Source organism: Syngnathus leptorhynchus, chromosome 10 (assembly GCF_054491065.1).
Source record: "Syngnathus leptorhynchus isolate UIUO chromosome 10, UIUO_Slep, whole genome shotgun sequence".
Taxonomy (NCBI): Eukaryota; Metazoa; Chordata; class Actinopteri; order Syngnathiformes; family Syngnathidae; genus Syngnathus; species Syngnathus leptorhynchus.
The window spans coordinates 11599872-11620289 of NC_141204.1; the positions used below are offsets into that span (position 1 = coordinate 11599872).

At 43.6% G+C, this 20418-nt stretch overlaps 1 protein-coding gene across 2 annotated transcripts; it reads left to right on the forward strand.

Annotated features, from left to right (window-relative positions):
* The first annotated feature begins 1430 nt into the window (after positions 1-1430).
* Positions 1431-20396, forward strand: LOC147050456 (pyridoxal kinase-like). 2 transcript variants are annotated; one of them, XM_085921791.1, is made up of 11 exons: positions 1431-1856; positions 3080-3134; positions 4358-4462; positions 4538-4621; positions 4784-4818; positions 4893-4978; positions 5184-5229; positions 5309-5420; positions 5503-5639; positions 5963-6029; positions 16713-20396. In XM_085921791.1, the coding sequence occupies exons 1-11, from the start codon at positions 1776-1778 to the stop codon at positions 16826-16828; spliced, it is 924 nt and encodes a 307-aa protein (XP_085777917.1). In that variant the 5' UTR covers positions 1431-1775; the 3' UTR covers positions 16829-20396. The 2 variants fall into 2 exon arrangements, with proteins under 2 accessions (XP_085777917.1, XP_085777918.1); XM_085921792.1 differs by having other exon boundaries at positions 5963-6034; positions 16713-16830.
* The last annotated feature ends 22 nt before the right edge of the window (positions 20397-20418 follow it).

Consider the following 20418-nt stretch of genomic DNA (forward strand, 5'->3'; position numbering starts at 1 on the left):
CCTCGTACCCTCTCACACTGTACTAAAAGTAAGCTAATGACCCTTTCATACTGTCTGCCTTCCCGGCTGCTATAGAAATACTACTGAGAAAACTGAAGAGTTAATATATGACCGCTGGACGCTAGAAGACGGACGTCACGCTACTGTAGATGAATATGTGTGTACCTTGTTGTCTTTTCAGTGTTAATAAAGTTCAAAATAAACTTCAGTTGGACCAACATGTCGATTGTTTTGCGTTGTAATGCAAGCCACATGCTCACAGTATTTGCATCAGAATTTTCTTACCCATGAGAAAAGAATTACTTTTAAGTCATGAAACGTTTTGCCTTTGATGGTCATTAACTTGGTTTTACTTTTTTCACTTTTTAACCTCTGGAAGTAATTGCATTTGAGAATAATTCATGTGCTTGTGTTTTCATAAAAAAACAAAAACATTTTACCCATAACAACAATTGATTCCCTTTCATTCTTGCAGAGAGCCAAGAGCCTTAGTACCTTTTAATAATAGTTTTTTATTTTATTAGGTTTCTGTTAGTAACCTTCATTATATCTTTTGCAGAGTTTGAATTTGATTACAATCATGTGACTGTCCTGTTTTAAAACGCTTCCCTTGTTGAACAAGAGAATGAACACGTGCAGTATGTACGTTTATATACGAACATACAAGCAAGTAATTTCCCCAGTACAACAGCAGGGGGAGTTAGAGACATCTGCTGGACTCGTTAGTCTTCTAATCACGACTCTGCGGCATTGCTGTGCTATATTCGTCATTTATATGCAGTCCCCTCCCCACTAATCCTCGACTGCAGCTTGTTTATGTGCGAGTTGCCAAATCCACTTCACTCAGTCACGACTCCTTCACAATCGCTATGGAGTCCCGTTATTTTATCCCGGGTTACTTTCAACCAACATTTATCATAATGAAAATATACACGTATTGAAATTCCAACAGATGGCACGCCAGTTCTACAATTCGGCGAAAATGCATTCATGTCCACAGTTGTGGAATGACCAAGTTGGTCATGAATGTCCCTTTACAGATGGCGTCATTGGGTTTTAGGGAGCCACACAGTCCACAACACTACAGTTTCTGCCTTTTAACTAATGTGAACTCGACAAGACAAGGATGTCTGCAAATTTTGTCACACTGAAACACACGATGGTTCAGAGTTGCTGTCTTTCAGCCGTGCTTCAGAAAGGTTACCTAACCATACGCCACTTTTGACTACAGCACCTTTGCTAGTTCTGTGACACGAACTTACAGGTTATTAAGAAGTACTTGTTGCCGTCTTTTGTCTTTAAGAATAAACATACTCTCACGTCCACGCAAATGTGCTTTTCCTTTGAAATTTTGCGCTGCGAAAACGTCTTCGTCTAGGTTTTAGATCCCGGCAATTCAGGTGATAGCGAAGCAAACAGCGCCACCAAAAGCATTGGCACACGAACTGTTTAATTTATAGTAATTTCAAGTGGCTGCGCGTGAGAGACGATATTTCACGAACGGACTATGTCAGCTGTTAACTTCTATAAACATTTAAAGGAATAATAAATCCCCGCGAGAACGGGGGCTCAATCGCCATACGCCCATCCGCGCGCAATCTTGCCGTCGTCATACATGCGCGTGACACACCTCCGATTAGCCATTAGGCTAACATTAAGCTAAATATCCGGGAGGCGACTAGGCGCGCGCCGGTCTGTCTCTTCGGTCTCGTCATGTGGTGAAGCTAGCATCCGCCTGTGTCTGTCCTCCTTGGCTGACCACCGGGAGTCGCGCCATGGAGTGCCGCGTCCTGTCCATCCAGAGCCATGTCGTGCGGGGTTATGTGGGCAACAAGAGCGCTTCTTTCCCGCTGCAGGTAGAAACCAAGCGAGTCACAAGCTCCCCTTTGCCTCTTCGCATCCATGATGTGACGAGAGGAGACCTTGACTGACATTTCATGTGTGATGCTCGTTTTTGTGTGTGTGTGTGTGTGTGTGTGTGTGTGTTGTTTTTATCTCTTCCCTTTAAAATGCTACCATATTAATTGCACGTCGTGACGAAAAGAACGAGAATCGAAGTTTATTATGGTTGCCCACAAACGAGTCGTGACGTGCTGGTTGCCAGGTTCTCTTTATTTTAACCAATGTCCGTTTTGAGTTTGTCATCCTGGGAAGCCTCCAAAATGATGTTTTATCTCCCTCCTGGCAATCACTCACGACTCATCATCACCTTTTCTTCGTGTTATCATTGATGCAAAGACATGTTATCATTGATGCAAAGTCATTGAAACCGACATCAGTGTCCTGACTTAGCCAGTGTCTTGCAGTTCATCACGAGAAATATCGCACTGCTCTCTCTCTCTCTCTCTCTCTCTCTCTCTCTCTCTCTCTCTCTCTCTCTCTCTCTCTCTCTCTCTCTCTCTCTCTCTCTTTCTCTCTTTCTCTCTCTCTCTCTCTCTCTCTCCCCCTCCCTCCCTCCCTCCCTCCCTCTCAAGGTTTCTGCTCACTCGCTCTTAACAGTAGGCGACTTGTGTTTACATTGGTACCACATAGTTAGAAACGTGTTAAGGTCAAACATTCCATTACGGGTCCCATATATTTAGTGGAACCTGTTGAAGTCAAACAGTCCATTACGGGACACAGTTGCTCAAGAGTGGAGGATGTTATATTGAGAACGAATCAAGTGCTGCTTTACGCTAATTTTAAGGCATTTTTGGACTCAATTTTCCATAAGGGATATCATGCAAAAACCATCCCCAAAAAAGGCAAATTTCAAAGCGTAGGGCTACTTTCCGCCCACCGTGTACATGTCTCTCCACGCTATGTGCTGAATGTGTGTGTTTTTTCCCCCTCCTGAATTGTTGGCATGCAGTGCGATGCATGCTTGTCATTACATGCCGCGAGTGGCAACGATGCATGATTGTCACAATACTCGATTTGAATTTGCAATCTTCCTGCATCTGTCAATGAGCGGGTCAGGATGGGCTTTTTATTGGCGCTGATGTAATATTGACTCATTGTGGCCCTTCTCCAAATTTGAATATTTATCTTATAAATTAAAACAAATCCTCTTTGTCTGTGTGTGTGTGTCTCCTCGCAGGTTTTGGGCTTTGAGGTGGACTCCATCAACTCTGTGCAGTTCTCCAACCACACCGGTAAGAAGAATGGCGGTTTCAACCTTTTTTGCTGTGTGTAGTGGTCACCTGCTTGGATAGTTGGCAGAGATTTGAAACATCAGTTGGTTGTTGTTGTTGTTCCCTGTTTGAATGAATGCTGATCTTGCTGTTGACAGACAAGGAGACAAAAGGCATTTTCATTCTTTCACATTATTCGACTGCTTGCAGTTATAAGGGCCAGCGTGTAAGGCCCATGGGAATGAAAACACACCGAAACGGCACTGTTGGAGAACCCATACTGGCCTGTGAGAGGCAGTACGGTGCCACACCACATCCAGACTGCTGAAATGGTCAAGAGGGAATAGTGATTAGTCACAAGAGAAGAAATACAACTCACGACCAACTTCAGCTAGCTTCCCCATTGACTGTTGTGGGCACGTGTTTAGGCCCGATTCGACTCACTCCCGGAGTTGCCACCGTAAACAGTGAATAGCTTTAACTTTTACAATTGCAAAGGGTAATGGCTCAGGAACGTCTTGAGTGACGTCTGAAAATGAATTTGACAAAAGCGTGCTCTTTTGGGGTGGATTTGAAATTTGTACTTGTCAGTAATAATGATAAGTACCCTTCAGCTCAGACTTGAGAGGAGGTAAAGAAGCGGGAGGACACGGAGGATGACGTTGTCAACTGCCACTGTAGCAAGTGATGCTATCATCTCAGACGCACACACACGTGCAGGCACGGCGTTCCTGCTGCTCACGTCCCTTCTCAGCCCCTCTGGCTTTCTCTTGCCGTGTTGCTTGGCAACCAGAGCCCCCCCTCCTCCCCAACACGTGACTCGCTTGTGACTCACCTGGAGCTGCGACACCAGCCTGCAGCAGACACGCACGCACACACAAACTGAACTAATTCAAGTCACACATTTATCTCCTTGTCCGTTTCATTGTCTCCGTGTGTGTGTGTGTGTGTGTGTGTGTGTGTGTGTGTGTGTATGTGCGCCCGTGTGTGGTTGTCCCTGTTTGTGTGTGTCTCTGTCTGTGTCAGTGTGTTTCCCTTTGTATGTAGCTTTTTTTGTGTGTGTTTTCCTTTGTGCATGTGTCAATTCGTCCTTGAATGTGTTTGCTCAACCATCTCCGTGTGTGCATACGGGCACACATTAAATGTGAAAAAAAAAAAAAGGTCCTGTTGCCATCTGCCAGTCAATCAACAAATGTGACTCCAGTGCAGTGCGTGCGACTCATGAGATCCTCCTTCTCGGTCAGGTTACTCGCACTGGAAGGGCCAAGTGCTGACGGCTGACGAGCTGCACGTTCTCTACGAAGGCATCAAGCTCAACAACGTGCACCAGTATGACTATGTTCTGACAGGTGCGTGCGTGCCGAGCGGCTGCTGGCGATCATGTTTGTTTGCCGCCTGTACAGATTGTGCGTGTGTGTGTTCAGGCTACACCAGGGACACATCCTTCCTGGAGATGGTGGTGGATATTGTTCAGGAGCTGAAGAGAGCCAATCCAAACTTGGTATATGGTGAGTGGTCATTTTTGAGATCAAGAACTCTCAAAACTTTGATACCTCAAAACCTTTTTAAAGTTCCAAGCTGAACTGTGCTTAGTGATTCTTGCGCATAGCACTCAAGGGAGCTCACAATTGAGGGATTCCAATTGAGCGCACGTATGTTTGTGGTTGCAGTGTGCGACCCGGTGCTGGGGGACCACGGCTCCATGGTGGGTTGCCGCTGCTTTGTTTGTCTGAGTCTTAGGCTTTTGTGTTCATCTTATGGCTGTCAATGTCTTGACAGTACGTCCCTCAGAATCTCTACCCGGTGTACAAGAACAAGGTGGTTCCTGTTGCAGACATCATCACGCCTAACCAGTTTGAGGCTGAGTAAGTTGTGCCGCGTTTCACTCATTCTTGTAGCCGTCATGATTTTCCGTGATCGCTCCAACAATATCTGCATTCATTTTTGGTTGTCTGCAACAAATGACACTTGAAAGTTATCTTTAGAAATGTGCCCATATGGTAAAAAAAAAAAAGAAATACGACAGGTTCCATCATACCCTGGCACCAATTTTTTCCTTCTAATTTTCAGACTGTTGACGGGGAAGAACATCAGCACGCAGAAAGATGCTGTGGAGGTGAGCGGAAACCTCCATTTATGACAAACGTTCTGTACTTTTGGACAAGACACTTTGGAAATGTCTGTTTTGTGCGCAGGTGATGGACCTGCTGCATGCCATGGGCCCGGACACTGTGGTCATCACCTCGTCGGATCTACCCGCCAGACTGGGCGATCGCTTCCTGGTGTCGCTGGGCAGCCAGCGTCACGGTAGGTGCCACTTCACCTCCATTGATCGATCGATTGATTGATCGATCGAGGAGACAAAAGTAAATCCTGGCTCTGCGTTTAGTTCGTCCCGACGGCAGCAGAAGCACACAGAGGGTCAGAATAGAAGTTCCCAAAGTGGACGCCGTCTTTGTCGGCACGGGCGACTTGTTTGCCGCCATGCTGCTGGCGTGGACGCACCACTACCCAAATGACCTCAAGGTACCTACGCCTCCTCTCGTGCGGACCAACTGATTGGGACAGGGCGCTTAACCGATTAATTCACCAGACACGGCTCTTAACCAGTGAATTCACCAATCAGTGGTTGGACAAGGTCCCTCAGAGAAAAGAGAAGCGGCTGTAGAACAGGCCAAAATTGCGATGGCCAACAAATGAGTACTCGCTGTGGTGTCACCAATTTCAAGTGTGTAGAAAATCCTAGAAGAGTGGAACAACTGATGGCTGTCAACTCCACCTTTCTTCATTTCTCACTCTGCCAAAGTCTCACAATACTTTTCTTCTCTGTCCACTCTTGTGACCATCAGACGGCATGTGAGAAAACGTTTTCGGTGATGCATCACGTCATTCAGAGGACCATCTCGTACGCTCACGGTAAGGTAAAAAACTTACTGAAGACTGTGCACCCTCACGGCTATTAATGTTTTTTAAACCAGACAGACAGTCCGTCCGTGAAAATCGCCGTATAATTGACGACAATTGTAAAAAAACAAAAAGAGTCATAAAGAAATAATAGTTTTGTAACGGTCCCAAAATTCCCGCTATTGAAGTCAGTGGGATTCTTCCCTGCTGTAGCTCATCCATCCATTTTCGATGCCACTTGTCCCCACGGGGGTCGCGGGCGTGCTGGAGCCTATCCCAGCAGTCATTGAGCTGTAGGAGGTGGACACCCTGAACTGGTTGCCAGCCAAATGCAGGGCACACAGAGATGAACAACCATCCGCACTCACAACTAGGGACAATTTGGAGTAAAGGTGAGGGAAATTTCCGATTCTTAGATTAATCGCGATTCGGCCTTGGAAGAATCGAGAACGATTCGCAAACATCCAAATTCCGATTCTTTAAATATGCCAAGTAAAGCGGAACTAAAATACAGTAAGCGCATTCTCCGAGACGCTATGCAGAACGGACCGAGAGCACAGTGGCACACTCAGCACACTTCCGCAGTACACTCCTCCAGAAAAAAAACAACAAACATGGCTGAGCCTGAGATCTTCAACCCACTTCGCTGAGAGATCCGACCTGCTCCTAAAAAATTAAAAGCAGACATTTTGGATTCTACAATGTTGACAGAGGAAATAAATTGGACAAAAGCTACGTTGTATGCAAGATTTGTCACGCTAAAATTAAATACTTTAGCAACACAACGAATATGAGAAGTCACACAGCACGATTCCACCCTACAGAGGAGGTGGGAAAGCCGGCTGCTGCTGTTGCTACGAGCAGCCAGAGAACAATTGAGGATGCTTTGAGTAAGCTGCCAAACACATCGCAAAAGGCCAAGCGAATTACGAAAGGCATTGTGGAATTCATTGCAATGGGTTTGCAACCGACGCTATTTCACCGACACGGCCGTCCCGGCACTCTACAAGCAGACTAAAGCAGAAATAACATCATCGCTATCGAATGCAGACCAAGTCGTCGTTACATGTGATGCGTGGACGTCTGTAGCACCGAGTCATTTGTTACTCTAACTGCGCATTTCATAACCGATGAGTGGGAGCTGAAAGCAACACGTGCTTCAAACAAGAGCAATGCATAAAAGCCACATTCAGTGAGACAAAAAGAAATGTGAAAAAAGTGCATCATATACATAAATTGAAAATGCATCAATAATCGTTTTATAATTGAATCATAGCCTCTGAATCGTAATCAAATCGTGAGGTGCCTCACGATTCCCACCCCTACTGGTTAGCACGTCCGTCTCACAGTTAGGAGGGTGTGGGTTCGATTCCACCTCCGGCCCTCCCTGTGTGGAGTTTGCATGTTCTCCCCGTGCCCACGTGGGTTTCCTCTGGCCAATCCTACAATTTGATTATAAAACGATTATTGATGCATTTTTAATTTATGTATATGATGCACTTTTTCCACATTTCTTTTTGTGTCACTGAATGAGCATTCATCACTTGCAGTTCAAAAAACATTGTATTTGTAATAAGAAACAAAGAGTTGAATTAATTTCCATTATATTTTATTGACCTTCATGGAAATATCCATTGGAATGGAAATGCATGAACATTTGAACTCTAGTTCTTGTATAAGAACAGGAGTTGATCCACATGCTCAAATGAAAGTGCGCTGCGTTGTGCAGTGATGATGTCTCCTGCAGTCGAAAAAACTCGTTCTGCAGCAACACTGGTGCCTGGAATACACAGGTACTGTTAGAGATGTTCTAACTCTAACTTAATTTGCAAGAACCACACGGGAGACAGTATGCCCTTTGAACACTTGCAAGTGGAGAATTTGTTCGTTACTGTAGATACAGCAATGTCCGAACAAAGTCTGCCGTTGCAGTCATGCAAGAGAGTCTTTATTGAGAGAAGAAGGGTGGGGGTGAGAGTCAGCCAAGGTGGGGGTGACATTTGACATGTGTAGTGGGCACCTCAACAAATGATTAACCACTTGGGAGGGTCCCAGTCTATCTCTCCACGAGGCCGTGGACATAAATTCTAGTGGAGCAAAACAAGGACGCCTCCACACCACCTGGAGAGCTTCAACAACTGAATGGTTCAACTGTTCAGAATCACGGGAAGGTAAAAGGTTCAAACAAAGTTCATTCTAGTCTACATCCCAACATAATCATACGATCAAGATAGTTTATAAACCCTAACATATCCCTCCTGTTTATCATATGATTATGCTCACCCCGATCAATAAAACATAAGTAAGAAAATATAATGAAGAAAAATAACAATAACATAAAAACACAGAAACAGCACATCATTGTACCCATCACTTGCGAAGCATTTTCGATGGTCAAATCATTACGTTTCTGTAAAACATGCTAGTGTGTGAGTGAAAAACCTGCGGCAAGATGTTATAATGCAGGAAAAGTCTCACACGGTCCCTCTGCCTTAGGCGACCATAATGTTATCAATAACAGTCAAGACAAAAACTGCTCGTGTTTGTTCAGCCGTCATAGTCATCACATTTGACATGTCTGATATGTTATATTTGCACTTGTGCTATGGTAGAAGACAAAAATCTTGATACAGCAGACTTCAAACACGGGATAACACAAGTTGTAAATAAGCACATCAACACAAGCACAAAAAGCACAGGAGCCACCAATTTCAACAGCAGTTGCCACCAGTTGCCAGAGAATAGCCACGAAAAGAAATCCCATTGGTGTGGGACTTTGTCTTTTGACATGGCCTGCTGTAAGTTCTTCAGTGAATTCATGGCGTCGTTGATGTGTGTGTCATTTTCTCCTGGTATGTATGTGCAACAGGAGGTCCCAATAATGTGGCACACACCACCTTGCGCTGCAGTCATCAAGTCCAGAACCATCCTGTTTTGTACGACCATTAGCCTAATAGCCTCAATCTCTCTGTTTTGACCATCATTGACCTGCAGCGAGAGATTCACAAACGATTGGAAACGATAGTTCAGTGTCTCGATGTAGAGTGCTTGTTTTCCAACTCCGATCCAAAGAAAAAGCGCATGAACAACTTTGTCTCTGACGGACCATATTTTATGATCATCTGGCACGTTCGCACCCCAGACAGGGTCATGAGGGTCAAAGGTTGCAACAGCCCTGCGTCGACGTCCAGAAGAGTTGTGTGCTGTCGTCAGCTGATGATGTTGTATCCTGTAAGTGTGGTCTGTCACCCACACTGGAGCACACACTCCTGTCCAGTTGGCGGGCAGCATCGGATAAACCTTGTGACCACAAAGCCACCAGCCATTCTGTATGAAGTAGGTCCCGTTAGATGGCGCAGCCATATCGGTGGGAGATCCCTCACCACTTGAAATGGCTCTCTTATCCTGACACTCAGCGGTGATGTCCAAAGCTCCCATCCAGTTTCCTCCTGGAGAGCAGTCGTCGTTGATGCATTTGTGGGTCTTGTTTCCTTGGATGTAACATGTATAGTTCACTCCAGCTGGTCTCTCTGTGTAGGCCACTTGCGGCAATGTTCGTCCTTTAACAGTCACATTGAGATTTGTCCAGAAAAGCTGATCACAGGTACCGTCTGCAAGTCCAGGGCGGAAAGGGTCGGCATCACTGACTGTGACAGCACGGTGTTGATATCCAATTCCTCCTATGGATGCCATACATTTTGCTTCAGTGACATTCATTGCTCTCGCCTCCAAGTGAACTTGCGTGGAGGAAGGAGGGAGTTTGGAACACACATAGCATCCCTCCTGTGTGTGAGCTCTCACACTGAACTTCACATATCGGTACCAAGCGTTGGTTTCGTATGGGTTTCTGGGGTCCCATGACCAGTCCTCGAAATTCTCATCATGTGACCATCTTCTTCCACGAATGACACTGTCCATTGGTCCATTCAGATGAGCCCACAAACCATAGCACACTCCAACCACAGCGCAGCATAGAATCCACCTGGCATATGGAATTCCGTTGCTACTAGGATGGCAGAGACACCGGGACATCTCCTCGCCTAGCGGAGTGGGGATCGCTGAATTCTTCACCGACGTTGAGACGTTCCACCCTAAGCGATGAAACCCCTTTGAAGTCGGAACTTCCCCACCACTCCGAATGAGGGGTCCAGCACTCTCTGCAACTTGCAGTGGCTGAGGTGAATCCAGCTGGGCCGTTCAGCAATCTTTACTGCAGTGGGGGTAGTCAGCAAGACTTGGAATGGTCCCTCCCACCGCGGGCTGGCCCAGTTCTTTCTTTTGATGACCTTGATGTAGACCCAGTCTCCTGGCTTAATGAGGTTGTCAACCTGTGGGGAGAGAAGACTAGGCGGCAGTAAATTTGTATTTAACACATCTTTCATTTTAAACGTTCTGATCATGTAATCTGCCATGGTCTGTTCTTCATCTGCTTTTTGCAAATCTGGAGTGAACAAGGGTAGTCTATATGGTCTCTCATGGATGATTTCAAAAGGCGTTAGTCCTTCTGAATTGGGGGTGATTCTCATATAGAGTTTCACCAAGTCTAGGCACTCTGGCCAGGCTCTGCCTGTTGATTCCATGCATTTTTTCAACCTGCTTTTGGTAGTAGCGTTTGCTCGTTCAACCAGGCCTGCACTGGATGGGTGCCACTGTGAAGGCATCTACTCATTTAGATGGAACTATTTCAACCCATTTGGAAAATGCATCAATCATCACTAGGCAGTATTTGTGAGGTCCACTTTGTGTGAGTTCAATAAAATCTATGTGCATGATTTGGAATGGGTAAGACGGTTTTGGAAATGAGCCTCTCTTAGGTCTCATGTTCTCTTGAGGATTATGTTTCACACAAACAGGACATGCTTTACAAAAAGTTTTTTTTTTTTTTTAAGTAAGAATCTAAACCAAAGGTAGTTAATTGACCTCATCCCTCCTGTCGACACATGGCAAGGCCCATGTGTCGCAATTGCTGCTGCCTTAAAAAGTGATTTTGGTAAAACAGGTTTGTCATTGATGCGGTGGATATTATCTGTATCCACCAATGATTTGTTTTCTGTTTTTTTTTTTTGTATCTGTCCTCCAGCAGCTGACAACGTGTGACCTAAATAGTTCACTTCCTGTTTGACCCATTGTAGTTTATTTTTGCTTACTTTATTCCCTGCTTTACAGAGATAGTGTAACAAAGCTAAGGAGTCGTCCTTGCAAGCAGCTTCAGTTTCAGAGGCTATCAAGAGATCATCTACATAAACTAGAAGTTGGCTTTTGTTCGAAATTTGAAAATCAGCCAAACATGCCATGATAGCTTGAGTGAAAATAGTTGGACTATCAGCAAATCCCTGCGGCAATCTGGTGTACGTATCACTTTGTCCTTTAAAGGTAAACGCAAACCAAAACTGCGAGTCTGGGTGGATTGGCACTGAGAAAAATGCATTGCTAAGAATAATCACTGTGAAAAACTTCTGGTTTGGTTTCAAAATGGACAGAAGTGTGTGTGGGTCAGGCACATTAGGTGCTCTTGTTTGTATTGCCTCATTTACTGCTCGTAAATCTTGTATCACTCCCCAATCAACCTTGTTGGCCTTTTGGACTGGAAAAATAGGAGTGTTGCAAGGAGAATCTGAGCACTTCCTAATAATCCCTCCTGACAAAAGATCATTTACGACAGGGGCCATTTATTGCCTTCTGGTTTAAAGGAGATTCTCTGATCCCGGTTAGATTTGGATGTTAAGTCCTGTAGCAAATGATTCCTTTGATCAGTCAAACAAATGTTGATGAGCCAGTGAACCGCATAAGCGCGTGCCCTTCTAAACACCCACACCACTTCCTCATAACTTCGTTAGTAATTAGCAACAACTTTTTCTTTGGGTTTATTTTGTTTTTGTTTTCTTAGCATTTTACTTGCACAAAAGCACTCTTTTGTCCAAGCTGCTCTACCAATTTCCCATAGTAGTCTCCAACAACTTCAACCATTCAACCAATACTTTTCTTTCATTCAGGAAATCATTCGTCCCTGCTCATTTGCGTCTCACACACAGTCACCAAAGAGGAGTCTTTTCAACACATTGGTCTCAAGCTATCCAAGTCCTCCACACAACATTCATTTACCATTCTCAACACAATCCCTATCCTAATGTTTCCGATAGAACAATTCACCAGTCTAAAAAAAACAAAAAACTCAACACATAAAAAAAACACATCTTGCAAATTAATCAGATTTTTTTTTTTTTTTTTTTTTTTTAAATTCAATTTTGAAATGTGTACAATCCACAATTTTGCTTCATCCAATTCTAGAAAACATGTTTTCTCTGTCTGTCGAATTTGTCATCAGGGTGAGACACTAATGAGCACTAGTGTAAACCAGTTTTCTGTCTACAAACAGATTCCTTTCTTTTCTTCTCTTATGTATTTATTTATTTATTTATTTATTTATTTAAGTCTTCGAAATTGTTCCTGTTCTGCGGTGCAAATTGGATAGACCACAGTCTAACAAATTTCTTTTGTACACAGGTTTAGCCAATTTTATCAGTTTAACAAATATGCTCACACGTGCACAGCTCTCGGTGCGAGGGGAGGGGACCTGGCAACAATGATTTGTCGCAAGCTGGCCAGTTCTTGCGGTCGATCATGAAGCTGGTTCCACCCACGCACGCGAGGACAGCACACTCTAATTTTTCTATTTATCTTTTAGAAACAAGTTGTATTACTTTACCACTTGATTTGCAAATTTTAACTTCAGTGTGCAGACATAATTTGACCCCTTGTCATTTGCCGGGCATACAATCAGCATTTTCATAATTTTATCGTATGTACAGGAGTTCTAATAACCTAAAAAAATGTTTTTAAACCAAAAGTAGGAGCATGAGAGGTCAAAGAGGAGGAAGCCCGTTTTACTGAAAATTTGGCTTTTCCTTTGCCCCTCGCTCCACTCTTTGATTGGTCTTGTTTTGCTTGACGACACTCTCTGCAAAGTGTCCTCGTTTTCCACAGTTCCAACAGTTGTCAGAATTTGATTGGTCTCGTTTTGCATAACGACACACTCTTGCAAGGTGTCCTCGTTTCCCACAGTTCCAACAGTTGTCAGAATTTGATTGGTCTCGTTTTGCATAACGACACACTCTTGCAAAGTGTCCTCGTCTCCCACAGTTCCAACACTTGTCAGAATCTGGTGGGGGTTTTGAACCATATGGGGGCCTGCGACCTTGCTGACATTGACCTCTTCCTCTGCCCCATTGGGAACTTTGGAAGAAGACTGTTGCATCTTCATCTTCATGATTATCATCATCATCTAGATGAAATACATCGGACCTTTTGCCTTTCTTGATCACTTTGTCAGCGTCTCTGGCCCACTGCATGGTTGTTGTAACACAAGCAGTGTGTGTTTCCACCAAGTGTTTCCGCACCCTGTTGTCTAATTCAGGTGGGGAACCATTGAGGAGCGCATATTTTAGCTGTTGCTGATAAGCACTCTCAGCTGCGTCATTGGATGGGATGCCATTATGCACCCTAAAATCTTTTTCAAATGTTAATGGGATGGACTTCTCATCACCTTCAAGGGCTAGAGATTTATCGTTTTTATTTCCCATCTTAACTTGGTATTTTTAGATTTTTCCACTTTTTATTCAATTTTTTTTTGTTTTTTTTTGTTTTACTTTTTTGAGGATCCTCAATGCAGGATTAAATTTACCCTTCAACAAAATTACTAGCCTGTGTATTGCCGTTGGTTTTTGCTAGTACTGTTTTTTTTTGTCAATTTATCCTACCATTCACACTCTCAACCACACAACTTTCATGCAAACAGCTCAGAAAAACAGGCAAAAAAAAAGAATCCACGCCCTTCTTCAATTAAGAAAAAGAAGCTCTGTCTTTTTTTTTTTTTTTTTCAACCTGTTCCTTCCACTGGGACTCCAACCCAAGCTGTTCTATGGCTCGGAAAAACGTACAAAGAAAAATCTACACCCTTCTTTGAATCACAAAAAAGAAGCTCTGTGTTCCTTAGCACGTTCCTTCCACTGGGACTTAAACCCAAGCTAGATCCTGCAGCTTGGAAGAACAGACAAAGAAGAATCTACGCACCTCTTCAATGAATGAAAAGGAAGCTCTGTTTTCCTTAGTCTGTTCCTTCCACTGGGACTTAAACCCAAGCTAGATCCTGCAGCTTGGAAGAACAGACAAAGAAGAATCTACGCACCTCTTCAATGAATGAAAAGGAAGCTCTGTTTTCCTTAGTCTGTTCCTTCCACTGGGACTTAAACCCAAGCTACATTCCGTGCACCTTACGCGTTTACACTTAGGGCTTTAACTTACTTGTTCCCTGGTTCGTTGCACTGCCGGATCCCGTCAATCCACTGTTGTCCGACGAAGGCAGACCTAAGATGCTGGCCCAGCGAAGAATTTTCTTGCCAGGTCTTTCCTTTACCAGGTCCTCCTAATGGACGCTGGCTTGTCGACAATGCAGCACGTCGTCCTCCGTCGATCAGCAGTGGGTATGTGGGATCCGGGTCACGGCACCAAAATGTTAGAGATGTTCTAACTCTAACTTAATTTGCAAGAACCACACGGGAGACAGTATGCCCTTTGAACACTTGCAAGTGGAGAATTTGTTCGTTACTGTAGATACAGCAATGTCCGAACAAAGTCTGCCGTTGCAGTCATGCAAGAGAGTCTTTATTGAGAGAAGAAGGGTGGGGGTGAGAGTCAGCCAAGGTGGGGGTGACATTTGACATGTGTAGTGGGCACCTCAACAAATGATTAACCACTTGGGAGGGTCCCAGTCTATCTCTCCACGAGGCCGTGGACATAAATTCTAGTGGAGCAAAACAAGGACGCCTCCACACCACCTGGAGAGCTTCAACAACTGAATGGTTCAACTGTTCAGAATCACGGGAAGGTAAAAGGTTCAAACAAAGTTCATTCTAGTCTACATCCCAACATAATCATACGATCAAGATAGTTTATAAACCCTAACAGGTACCTCTTGGCAAGCCTGGAAATAAGAGGAAAATGTACTGCATTCCTTACCCACCAGTCAAGAGGGTCCTCAGAGAGACGGAGAGCTGGAGTACAAGTACAGTACTTGTTAATTTCTTCTTGAGTACAGTACTTGTTAACTTCTTCTTGAGCCCTGGCGTAGGCAGATCAGGGCTGTGGCTGCCTTTCGGCTTGAGTGAAGTGCTTCCCCAGCAGATCCTCCAACAGGGAAGATGACAAAGCTCTGTGTTCCTCTTCCATGTCTATGTTTGGTGGGTCCTCTTCCCCTGCAGCAGGTGTTTGTTCCTCGTCGTCTTGCTCATTTTGCTGTAGGTAAACAAATAATGAAAACGTGTAAACAAAAAGGCTCAAATGTTTATCACAACTTCATTGTTAAATTGACATTTGATACAAATGATTGAAATTGATTTTGAATGATGTACAAAATAAATAAATGTTATATTATGCAGAATATGCACAGAGTAACACTTTACAGGGAATATTATATAATGCAATATAATAAAAATTGCAGAATTACCTGGAGTTGTGCAGCAGCCTCAACAGCCACTCTGTCATAAGTCTCCTCTCTGTTCTCCTCTGACAGGAAGGGCAAGCTTTTAAACCGAGGGTCGAGGGCAGCAGCAATCTGAAGAGTTTACTTCTCCTGCTCGCTGCTGTATCTTTTGCTGAGGTCCTCGTGTATGGCTCTCTTTATTTCCCTGACCAATGGAGACATCCCAGGACTGTCCTTTGTCTCATTGAGGAGTTTAGCTTGCAGAGGAGCAATTAGAGAAATGGTGGGGCTTCTCTCTGTTGACTTGACCGTTGTTGCATCCTCCAGGGGCTTGAGGGCTGCTATGATATCCTCAGCATTTGTGACATTAGCCTCAGTGAGTGTACATAGGTCTTTCTCTGATCTTCTCACTTGAGGGGAGAGGAGTGTGGCGGTGATGGCAGGCTGCTGCTCCAAAAACCTGCTCACCATCTCAAAGGCACTATACGTATCTCGGCTCCGTTGCTTACATCATTCTCTGAAATCCCGGATTCTCTACAACAGTGTACGGTTGCTTTCGTAATTCGCTTGGCCTTTTGCGATGTGTTTGGCAGCTTACTCAAAGCATCCTCAATTGTTCTCTGGCTGCTAGTAGCAACAGCAGCAGCCGGCCTTCCCACCTCTGTAGGGTGGAATCGTGCTGTGTGACTTCTCATATTTGTTGTGTTGCCAAAGTATTTTATTTTAGCGCGACAAATCTTGCATACAACGTAGCTTTTGTCCAATTCCTTTCCTCTGTCAACATTGTAGAATCCAAAATGTCTGCTTTTAAATTTTTAGGAGCAGGTCAGATCTCTCAGCGAAGTGGGTTGAAGATCTCAGGCCCAGCCATGTTTGTTGTTTTTTTTTCTGGAGGAGTGTACTGCGGAAGTGTGCTGAGTGTGCCACTGTGCTCTCGGTCCATTTCGCATAGCGTCTCGGAGAATGCGCTTACTGTATTTTAATTCCGCTTTACTTGGCATATTTAAAGAAATGGAATTTGGATGTTTGCGAATCGTTCTCGATTCTTCCACGACCGAATCGCGATTAATCTAAGAATCGGAAATTTCCCCCACCTTTACTAACCAGTGCGCCACCATGCCGCTGTTGCTGTAGCTCAGATTCTTATTAATGTTGTACATTTTATTTCTGTATCTTTTTCAAAGTCTTGATTGTCTTCTCCGTCTTTCTCTCCTCAGAACTAGCAGGTCCCGGTCGGAGGCCCAGTCCGCCCCAACTGGAGCTGCGGATGGTCCAGAGCAAGGCCGACATCGAAGACCCCGCCATCGTGACGGAGGCCACCGTCATATCGTAACGACCGCCAGCCTCCATAACGCATTTCACAACACATTGGGCACCCCGGAGCCTTTGTAGTCTCCTCGGTGCTCTCGACAAGTCGTTAGCCTCCGTGCTGAGCTGCAGATAGACAGCAAGGGTGGCCCGTCACAAACGGCCCCAACTTGTGTATCTGCGGCTTCACTTCCACGCATCTTTTAGCAGTAACATATTGGTGAGCAACCCCTCCAGAAAATACGACCAGAAAAAAAGAAGAAAAAAAATCGCACAATGTATATAGTTGATGTCTCGTTGTTGTGCTCAAACTGTATTGGAGCATCTGTGTGACAACGCAACTGTCTGGTTGACCTTGGTGTGCTACTTAACTACACGTCACTCGACTTATCAAATACATTGGCACTTTTACTCTAGTACTTGAATAGTTTAAGTTACTTAGCTCCATTTTAAGGGGTACACATATTGGTGTTGGTAAGGAAGGAAGGAAGGAAGGAAGGAAGGAAGGAAGGAAGGAAGGAAGGAAGGAAGGAAGGAAGGAAGGAAGGAAGGAAGGAAGGAAGGAAGGAAGGAAGGAAGGAAGGAAGGAAGGAAGTGTGTCTTCACTTCTCTTATTGTGTGCCGTCCACTAATGATGAGTCTCCTCCCCTGAAACCAGATGTCTGTGGTAGTAGTGACCAAGACTGACTGGGAAGAAGCAACAATCATAAATAGTCAACAAATTGACCATTGCTCTCTGAGAAAATAACATTTGGAAAAATCTCTCTCCACACACCATCAGATAATCACCCCAAATTCACTTTCACAGACATCTGATAATCAGCCCTTAGCTGACTTTGAAAAGCGCAGAAATTGGGTCCGATTTTCGGTGCGTACGTACCCCAACTAGCCAACATTGACAAAAGCAGAGAACATGGCAGATCTTATCTTGTTATTTCTAAAATGCTGATGAAAATCAATCATGTCAGGAAAATGCTTGTCTTAGATTGAAAGATCAAATACTTGAGTGTACCCGCCATCATAAGAGGTGACGTGAGGAGGCCTGAAACATTCTGATGCGTCTTTACCGAAATGGACGACAGCTTTTAAAATGACAACAATGCAGTTTTGGTTGTCATCTGCCATCTTTGATCAATTCAAATCTCCTCTGGTGTCCAGCCCGTATTTGGAAGCTGTGCTCTCTTGCACTCACACACACTTGACATGCGTTGACCGTTCAGCCCGTTTGAACGTTGTTGCTAACCAAAACAGCAGCAAGGCGCATGCCCCCCCTCAAGAAAAAATAATGCAGAATCTAGAAACCCAAATATTTAACAACCAAAACTCAATAATTACTTTTACAAACGGGAAATATTTCTAAATAGATATGAATGCCTAATAAAATGATAAAATGAACAAAATACACAAAAGATTTAGACAAGAAAATCTGAAAGTCACTCTGAGTTTTATCCCGTTCATCTTCAAACAGTGTGTTAACTTTGTACTGGTAATTGAGTTGTTAATCATCACAATCAAACAGAGATAATCATTAAGCTGCTTTGATCTCTGCTCCACGCATATCGACGTGTATTAACTTCTATGTCAGCTTCATCTAGCTTGTCGCTCTTTTTGACGACAGTGTCTTAGCTTCCTGCTAGCCAAGCGGGCGGCCGTGTTGCGCGGTCCAAATGTCTACCCGGTGTGTCTTTTCACAAGCTGTGTGCGTGCCTATTTCTATTCATGAATGGTCACAGGGTTTTGTGTGTGTGCGTGTGTTTGCGTGTGCGCGTGTGTGTGTGTGAGTGAGCGAGAGATAAGGTCAACAAAAAGGGAGAAATTCAATGACCAGGGAAAAACTTAATTGAATTGGGCAGTTCATCTATTCGTCCGTCCGTCTATTATCAGACAGTAGGCGGGGGACACCCTGAACCGGTAGCCAGTCAACTGCAGGGCATACACAGACAAGCATTCACACACATAATCACACCTACGGCAAACAAAAAGCACTCACTACTTAAATAGCCACCAACTTGATGTCCTCGAATTTCCGATATCCTAACACTTGAGTGAATAGGAAATGGCAAATTTCCTGCTAAGTGACTGTAATGCACTGGCGTTTGGGCAAGGAGAGCCACAGTCACGTCCAGATGTTTATTGGACAGGACAGACAGTCTCATGAAAAATGAAAAGACTGCCGCCCGACTCCAACTCCTGGTCGCTCTCACTAGGCCACGCCCCTTACAGGCACACATTCAGAAATTTGGCTTAAAAAACTTCTTCACATTCTCTTTCATTGCTTTTGTTGATATAATATGGCTCTGTTTTTATTTTGAAAAGAAAACTGCAAGTCATTTGATTTCAATGTGGAAGATTGAGTTGATATCAATTCAAGAGAAAACAAAGGCAAAATCTGTTTTGAGTGTCACTATCATCTGCTTTTCTAAGTGAAGGGGGGAGAAAACTCTGGAAAAACGTTTTGATGGTTCAGCCCTATGTTGAGTGCAGGTTTGAAATTCTGAAAGAGCAGAAAAAATTATCACTAGCCTAGCAGCATAATTGCAGAAAACTCAACTTTTGAACATTTGCAAAAATCAAGAAAAAAAGATTCCAGTTGTGATTCAAGAGTTTGGGATTATAATGGGTGACTGAGAATCTTTATCAAAATGATAAAAATATATATAGATATTTTCTGGTCAAATAAAAATGACTTATGCAATTACGCTGATCAGAGCATGTCAACTTTGAGTGATGTGTATTCAAGAGGACAATCGTGGGATCTGTTGGATGCCTCTCGCCATCACTTGTACAAGCCAAATGTACCCCTGCCCCGCCTCAATCTGCCCGTTTCCCTTAGATCATTTTACTAGGCTGGTGATGCACCTGTTTGTGCGTTTCCTATCCTCTTCCGACCTCCATTTCATTTGGGCAGTTTCTGCAAGCTGCTGACTCAAATGTGATATCTTAATGTTCATATTGCTTTCCTAAAGAAGCACAAATTATTTACGAGATAGATGTTTCTATCAATGTTTGTTGAAGAAGATCAACATACCGCCTCATCTTTAAAATGTTGTGTGGAAAAACATAAATAGTGCCGAATGAAGCACTTCCACTGGTAGATGTAATTTATTTGCATGTGTGATTGGTGTTGAACTTTTAAAACCAGAAAAATACATATAAATAAAAAAAATACACTATGTGAATCACAGATATTAGTTGTGGAGAGGCAGCAAACAACTGGTCCAAGTGTTCATTTGTCTTCAGCTATGTATGATGACGTGTGCCCCTATTCTGACATGGACAGCTTCATCTCGGTCCAACTTGTTTTGAAGTTCTTGGTGGCCAAAAACAAACAAGACAAATGTATTAATCATTGTTTGGTATCTGTTTTTAGTGGTATGTTTTTGCAGTATTTTCTAACATGTTATATTACAAGATTGTAGTGTACAAATTCACATTTATAAACTAATATAACTGTGTATGTGTGTGTGTATGTATGTATGTATGTATGTATGTATGTATGTATGTATGTATGTATGTATGTGTGTGTATGTGTGTGTATATATATATATATATATATATATATATATATATATATATGACAAATGTATGTTCTAATGCAATAAATACAGAACGATG